At 48.7% G+C, this 8,422-nt stretch overlaps 1 protein-coding gene across 1 annotated transcript in view; it reads left to right on the top strand.

The window, feature by feature from the left end:
• The window catches only part of IGDCC3 (immunoglobulin superfamily DCC subclass member 3), a 187,842-nt gene that overhangs the window by 119,693 nt on the left and 59,727 nt on the right, over positions 1–8,422 (top strand). Inside the window, exons 5-6 of the mRNA XM_030192781.1 lie at positions 1,562–1,699; positions 7,290–7,448. Of these exons, the coding sequence (XP_030048641.1) occupies positions 1,562–1,699; positions 7,290–7,448 (297 nt within the window). The remainder of the gene's footprint in view (positions 1–1,561; positions 1,700–7,289; positions 7,449–8,422) is intronic.

Below are 8,422 nucleotides of genomic sequence, written 5' to 3'. Positions count from 1 at the left end.
TTGCCCCAGGTACAAATAAGTACCTGTATATACTACGTAAACCGCTTTGAATGTAGTTGCAAAACCACAGAAAGGCAGTGTATCTAGTCCCATTTTCAAGATTCCATACACAATCTCAAAGAGTAGCAACATTCCATGTAGAACCCCAAAGAATAGCAAGATTCCAGAATCCCAAGAAGTGGAGGAGTAGCTTAGTGGTTAGTGCAGCTGACCCATTTCCCTTTCCTTTATGACATCACAATATCAGAAGTGAGCCAAGTATTGGGCAATCAAGCCATTGTGACATCACTGATGAGGTTGACTCTTATTGGTGGAATGAGTGGAGGAGTAGCCTAGTGGTTAGTGCAGCAGACTTTGATCCTGGGGAACTGAGTTCAATTCCCACTGCAGCTCCTTGTGACTCTGGGTAAATCACTTAACCCTCCATTGCCCCAGGTACAAAATAAGTACCTGAATATATATATAAACTGCTTTGAATGTAGTTGCAAAAACCTCAGAAAGGTGGTATATCAAGTCCCATTTCCCTTTCCTTTATGACATCACAATATCAGAAGTGAGCCAAGTATCGAGCAATCAAGCCATTGTGACATCACTGATGAGGTTGGCTCTTATTGGTGGAACGAGGGGAGGAGTAGCCTAGCGGTTAGTGCAGCAGACTTTGATCCTGGGGAACTGAGTTCAATTCCCACTGCAGCTCCTTGTGACTCTGGGCAAGTCACTTAACCCTCCATTGCCCCAGATACAAATAAGTACTTGTATGTGACATGTAAACGGCTTTGATTGTAATCACAGAAAGGCAGTATATCAAATCCCATCCTCTTTCCTTTCTTAACTACTTTTTGGGTATATCAGTGAAGCAAACTCATACTTTACTGCAGTTTAAATTGTGTTTTATAAACTGAATAATGTGAATAATATACAAGTGTGAAGCTTTTTGCAAGGCACCGTAAGTTTCATTCTTCTGTAAGATTTTCTGGGCAAACCTTAGCAGGACAGGCTCAAGAGACTGTGGTGTCCCTGAGCCAACATTTGCATCCCCCTCACCCAGTTCGGTATGTCTCCCTCCCTCCTCCCCACCCACAATCTAGTATCTCTCTGTCCACTCCCTACCCCCTCGGAAACTGGCTATTCAGTGGGTGGTCTGGGGGCGGAGTCAGCACTTAATTGGATAGAGCCCCTGAATGGCAGCACTAACTGCCTAAGCTGCCTAGGGGCAGAGTCAGGATGGAGTCAACTAGATAGTTCCCCCCCCCCCCCAAAAGTCAGCAGTTAAGTTTAACTGGCCAAATAAGTCCACATGAGTAGCAGTCCTGTGTTTGGCTGGTTTAACTTAACCAGTTAAGGCTGAATATTGGCACTTCACTGGTTAAATGCTGGGTGCCTGAACATTCCCAGGTAGCCAATGCCTGAATTTCTGGGCATAAAGCCAGTGATGGTGAATATTTATACTCCATTGTGTTTTATAGTTTGGTTGTTTTATTTCTTGTAATCCAGTCTGTACTGTTTTAAGCTGAAAATAGCAGACTATCAATACTTGTATTCATTAAATTACATTTTACAGGCTCTCATTCCCATGGCTATAAGGACCCCATGATTTTGGTTGGCCCAGAAAACCTGACTCGGACTGTGCACCAGACGGCTGTCTTAGAGTGCATGGCGACTGGCAACCCCAGGCCAATAGTATCCTGGAGCCGGCTAGGTGAGTATGGATTGAGAGGCCCAAGGGCAAGTCTTTCCTATAGGGATCAGTGGCGTAGCTACAGGGGGCCTTGGGGGCCTGGACCCCCCCAAATTGGATCTGGGGTCCCTGGTTTGGCTGGCGGGCCAGCTGAAGCCTTTCTCCAGCGCTTGTTCTCTGCACATTGCCTGCCTTGCTTCCCCTTACGTCGTGAGCATGCTCGATTTTAGTGAAACTGAGCATGTGCGAAGTCGTGTACGCTCGCTTTCACTAAAACCGAGCATGCACGTGACTTGAGGGGAAGCAGGGCAGGCAATAAGCAGAGAACTGCGCTTGAGAAAGGCTTCAGCTGGCGGGGGATGCGGACCCCTGACAACCAAGGGATGTGGGGTTGTGGTAGAGAGGCGGGCCAAATTGTCCCCCCCACACACACACACTTTGGGCCAGGGGCGTAGCTAGGTGGGGGCATGGGCCCCCACAGATTTAGAGTTGGCCCCCCTTTTACCCCCCCCCCCTCCCCGTCGACAACCCTCCCCCGCTGCCACCAATCCTCCCCCACTGCTGCTGTCAGGTACCTTTGCTGGCGGGGTTCCCCATCCCCCGCCAGCCGAAGTCCTCTTCAACGCCATTCTCCGGCGCACTGCTGATCTGGATTCTGTTTCTGTGAGTCCTGACGTCCTGCACGTAGGAACGTGCAGGACATCAGGACTCACAGAAACAGAATCCAGATCAGCGAACGCGCCAGACTCGGAGACCTGTGCTGAAGGGGACTTTGGCTGGTGAGGTACCAGGCGGTGGCGGGAGAAGGGAAATCGAAAAGGATGGTGGGGGGGGGGGGAGGGGTCAAAAGTGCCAGGGGCGGTGGCGCCACTGGGGGGGGGGGCTAAAATGAGCCCCCTCACCTCGGGCTCTGGACCCCCCTCCCGCCGAAGTCTGGCTACGCCCCTGCTTTGGGCTCCAGACCCTCCGAACATTGAGATCTGCCTACGTCTCTGGTAGGGATACAGAACTCACTAGCTCAGTCAACCCAGAAATGGCTCTGCTGAAAGCACAACATAACCACATCCACCCTTCTGAGGTACAAATACAACTTCTCCTAAACATAGTGACAGTGCGGCTTAAAACGCTGTCGCTCGTGAGTGTCAACAGCAGTGTTGTATTCAAAAGCAAAATGAAAGCTTGCTTAAAGGACTGGGTCTTCTGAATGAGGGTCATTTGGCTCTGTTCCTTCAGATAGAGCAAAGCCTATGGGAAAAAAAAGCCGTCTTTGCAGTCTTAATGTAGGAAATAATACATCTAAAAAAAAGCCTCCTAAACCCTGCAAGAAACTGTTGCAAACACAAGGGACTTGTATTTCTTAAGGGAGGGTTTCCGGGAGTGGTGGACCAGAGGTTAGGGTAGGACGGGGGTCTTGTTAGCCTTTCCCTGCACACAAAGACTTGACCAAACACAAAACACAGGGAGTTAATGGCAAAACCTTTCCCAAGGGTCTGAAATGTTGCAGCGTTTTCCAGCCTGTGAAAGCCAACACAGAAATGTAACTATTTGCTTAATGCCAGGGCCAAACCTTAAGCCATTAATGGTGTCTTTAAAAAGATACAGTGTTTCCCTGGCTTCTGTGTTCCTAGTCAAACACGGGGAGGGCAGGCCGGCATCCCATAAAGAGCATTCCTGATGAATACCTCAACCCCCCCCCTCATTCTTCTGCTGACAGGCAGCTGACTGACCCCCTTCACCGAAGGTACTGAGACAGAATAATGTGCTGATTGCAGGGGGAGAAGTAAGCAAAGCCCGGGCAGCCATGAAAAGAGAGCGAGAGGGGCTGGTGATTAGCCGATAGCAGCCTACAGAAGTCCTGCAAAAGGAATCCCACAGTGGGAAGCAGATTGCTGCCGAGGGCGACCATTCAAGAGGAAAAACCCCGGGGCTATAGTTTTGGGAGCCAATTAATTGGGAACCTATTGGACACAGAAGCTGCCAGGCAAGGGGCTGACTGGCTGCCGGGAGCCCCTTTTCTGGACAGTGTTTGGGAATAATGGAGTACATTTCACCACTTCAGATGCTGAATGGGAAAGTGTTGCAATGTAGCTTAAATATGGTAATAGCAGGGAAAGTGGCCGGCCCCGCCGGAGACACGGACCAATGTTTCGGAGAGAGCAGAAGAGGTTACACTGCGTTGGGGGGAAAGAAGCAGGCACAAAAGAGAGAAAATTAAGAACAATAACAATCGCTGTTTTCCTTTTGGAGATTTTTAATGAAGGGGCTGTCTGTGCTGGTGCATATTTATCTGGTCGGGAAGGCCTGTAATTGGTACCAGCCTGCGGTTCAGGCCTGACTGCGGCTGAAAGGGACTGCCTGAACCTCCCTCCCGTCCCCCCCATCCCCCTCACCTTCCGGAGAATAGGGAGGACTGAGAAAGAGAGCAGAGGAGGCTTGTTTCCAAAATTCCCAGGTCCTAAACAGACACCTACACTCAACTAAGGAGACTGACCTCCCCATATTGAGTCCCTGGCGGTCAGTTTGGTGTTTATAAGCTGGCTGCCACGGGGCAAAAAAATTAAGTATTAAGCAGTGTCCGGATAGTGGCTGCCACTGAATGCCCAGATAGAATGGTGAGCTGCTGGCATGATCCGGAGAGGGGCGATAGCATTTAGGACAATCCCAGCTTCGCCCCCAGACTGCCCTGGCACTATACAGATAGTCCAGGGCAGTTTGTTTTAAACATTGGCCCTGAAATTTACCTACAGTACATTTGCCTTGATTTAGAACTTCAGTTGGGTACCACATGCTCGTGTCCTAACTTTTGCCCGTCCACCTTTTAGGCTCTCAGAACTTGTCTGTCTCCAAATGCGCCCAGTGAGGCGCTTAACTCCCAAAGTTAGGTACTAAACTCTCTGAAGGTTAACCCCTAAGATCCCAAAAGGGAGGACATTGTAATACTACTTAGTGTTTCTAGGGCACGGCTCCAACAGAGCTCGCAGTGGAAGAGGTTCCTGAGATGATATTCACCTGTCCATGGTCACGTCACGTCATGTTCAGTAGGAAAAGCGGGCTTTGAGCCCTTCCTTCCTTGGTTTTCAGCCTGTTACCGCTCAAAGACTAGAGCAGGTTGTGGGCAATCTGGGTCCTCCATTTCCCTAGTGAATATGCATGAGATCTGTTTGCATGCACAGCCTCCATGAGTGCATATTCATTGGGGAAATCCTAAAAACCTGACTGGGTTACAACCTTTGAGGACCGAGGTTGTCCATCCCTGGAGAAGAACTAGTCAGAGTGCACAAAAGGACATATACTAGTAAAAAAGTCCCGTTTCTGACAGAAATGAAACGGGCGCTAGCAAGGTTTTCCTCGGAGTGTGTATGTTTGAGAGAGTGTATGTGAGAGTGACTGTGTGTGAGAGAGAGAGTGAATGTGCGAGTGTGTGTGAGAGAGAAAGAGTGAGTCTGGGTGCGAGTGTGTCTGTGAGAGAGAGAGAGAGAGTGTGTGTGTGAGAATGAGAGTGTGTGCAAGTGCGTATGTGAGACACAGTGTGAGAGAGAGTGTGTTTCACTCAGATACAGTGTGTGCGAGAGAGAGAGTGTGTGTGAGACACAGACTCTCTGTGAGACTGAGTGTATGAGACCAAGAGAGTGTGTGAGTGACTGTGTGACACATAGAGAGTGAATGTGATACAGTGTGGGACATATAGAGTGTGTGTGAGAGAGTGTGTGAGAGTGAGAGAGAGAAAGACATTGACTGTAAGAGAGAGAGAGAGTGTGTGTGTGTGACAGAGATACCTCCCCCCCTCTCTGGTGTCAGTCCCCCCCCTCTCTCTCTGGTGTCTGAGCGTTACTGTGCAGGACGCTGAGCTCTGGCTGTGCTTCAAGGAACTGACCAATCCTATTTAACAGAATGCACCTCCAACATTCTGAAGCCGAGAAACCTCGTGTGGTTGGTCACTTCTGCTTGTGAGGAACCCGGAAGTACGTGATGTCAATTCAGGAGATGGATATAGAGAGCAGGAATGCCTCAGCCATGCAGTCAGCTTCAGAATGCTGGAGGTGCGTTTTATTATATAGGATGAGAGACAGGGCATGAAGAAGGCGGGGCAGTGAGCAGCGAACAAGGGAAGGCTAGAGACGTCGGGACTGGGAGCGCCGCCTCCTTCACTGACGCTGCGCTGCCGGAGGAAGGTAAATTTAAAAGAAAAAAAAAAGGAACGGGATCTTGGGGGGGAGAAGAGGGCGGGCAGTTCCTACATGGGAGCGGGAGGGCAGGGTAAGCACGCAGCGGCGGCGCCCCACAGAGGATAGCGCCCCCCTGCGGCGCTTACCCCGCTAACCGCATCGGCACGGCCCTGGTGGGGTACCCGGTCAAAATAGCCCCGATATAACTGCCGTTGTCAAAACGGCCTGCCCACAATATAGCCCTTGACAAATTAGCCCCCTGAAAAAAGGACCTGATCAGGCCGTCCAGAATATGGAACTGTATTTTTTTCCTAATAATCTTACCTTGCCAAACAGGATAAGGTTGGTAAGACTATGAAAATGATGACAATATTGTTGTTTTTTTTATTAATTAGCATGTTCATGGAAAAACGGTTTCCTTAAATAGCAGAACAGATCATGAATACCAGTTGGTAGCTGTAGGATTTTGTTTATTTATTTCTGCTTTATACAATGCAATTCTGGTTGGAGCCTTTATCAGTGAAGATTTCACTTGTAGTTCATCATCTTTATTTCTAGGGGGCTATTTTGTCAGGGCTATTATGTCGGTGGGGGGGGGGGTGCCTCATTGTGGATATTCTGATATGGACGGGTTAGGGGTGCCACAATCTGGCACATTAGACTCTGGGTGCAGACAGTGGAGCTGGGCAAATGCCTACAAGAGCAAAGCCCAGTCCGGCAGTCAGGGATGAGCCCTGATGGCTGACAGCCATATCCAGAGCAAAGAAACTTTTAAGGACAAAAACGAATCGGAGAAAATGTTTATTCACTCAACGTGTGATTAAACTCTGGAATTCATTGCCAGAGAATGTGGTAAAGGCGGTTAGCTTAGCGGAGTTTAAAAAAGGTTTGGACGGCTTCCTAAAGGAAAAGTCCATAGACCATTATTAAATTGACTTGGGGAAAATCCACTGCTCATTTCTGGGATAAGCAGCATAAAATATATTGAACTTTTTTGGGCTCTTGCCAGGTACTTGTGACCTGGATTGGCCACTGTTGGAAACAGGATGCTGGGCTTGATGAACCTTTGGTCTTTCCCAGTGTGCCAATACTTATGTGCTTATGTAGGACAGAAATGTCTATCCGAGTTCTCTGTGGTGGGAGAAGTCCCTGGATTTGACCTGTCCCTGTGTCGCTGCTCTGCTAGGCTCTGCTTTCTGATTAATATTCCATTTTACACAGAATAAATGAAGGAAGGTGCATGGTGTGTTTTCTCGCTGAAATGTGCATTAAGGGAGTCACTGACTAAAGATGTCAGCACATGACGAATTTCTTCAAAAAGGCGATAAGTAAATCCTAATAAATACATTTCTATAGTGATTTAAAGCACATATTTCTGACACAAGGGGTTATCCCACGAGTCCGAGTGCCCAGCGCTCATTACTGAATCTCTGTCCTTTGCTCAGATGGCCGTCCCATTGGTGTGGAGGGAATCCAGGTGCTTGGAACTGGGAACCTTATGATTTCGGACCTGACCGTGCAGCATTCAGGAATCTACGTGTGCGCTGCCAACAAGCCTGGCAGCAGGGTGAGGCGGACTGCGCAGGGGAGACTGGTGGTACAAGGTACGTGCTGTCAGATTGGAATCTCTGTCCCCGTCCCTTCTCTTGCGTGCAGTGCTTCTGAATTGGGACACATCATTGTGCAGGGGAAAGACATTTTATTGTGGTATCAATGAGCATTCATATCTTCCTAATACAGTAGGCCTTAAACAAGTTCAAAGGTTAGGAAAAATACAGGTTTCACTAAAACCGAGCGTGCACATGACGTGAGGGGAAGCAGGGCAATGCGCAGAGAACAGCGCTGGAGAAAGGCTTCAGCTGGCAGGGGTAAACCCTGGTGAAGACCGGACTTGCTAACTCAGAACTTTTTATGGACTTGCGTTAGAAAATGTAAATCTAATTAGGCAAGGTCACCCTGGAGGAGGGGAAGGGGAGTGGGACCTGGTTTTGCAAGTACATTCAAAGGGTTTTACATAGTACATACAGGTACTTTTTTGTACCTGGGGCAGTGGAGGATTAAGTAATTTGGCCTTATTTGTACCAGGAGCAATGGAGGGTTAAGTGACTTGCGCGAGTCACAAGGAGCTGCAGTGGGAATTGAACCCAGCTCCCCAGGATCAAAGTCCACTGCACTAACCACTAGGCTACTCCTCCACTCATTCCACCAATAAGAGCCAACCTCATCAGTGATGTCACAATGGCTTGACTGCCCAATGCTTGGCTCACTTCTGATATTGTGATGTCATAAGGGAAAGGGGGGAAAGGAAATGGGACTTGATACACTGCCTTTCTGAGGTTTTTTGTAACTACATTCAAAGCGGTTTACATATATTCAGGTACTTATTTTGCACCAGGGGCAATGGAGGGTTAAGTGACTTGCCCAGAGTCACAAGGAGCTGCAGTGGGAATTGAACCCAGCTCCCCAGGATCAAAGTCCGCTGCACTAACCACTAGGCTAGTGCTCCACTCTAGGAGTATGGAAAGTGAACCTGAAAAGATGTTAAAATCCAAAAGGAGGGGAAAATCGACATTGCCAC

This window comes from Microcaecilia unicolor, chromosome 1, assembly GCF_901765095.1.
Source record: "Microcaecilia unicolor chromosome 1, aMicUni1.1, whole genome shotgun sequence".
Taxonomy (NCBI): Eukaryota; Metazoa; Chordata; class Amphibia; order Gymnophiona; family Siphonopidae; genus Microcaecilia; species Microcaecilia unicolor.
Note: the sequence above shows the minus strand (reverse complement) of the source record. Positions and strands in the feature narration are given on the sequence as shown.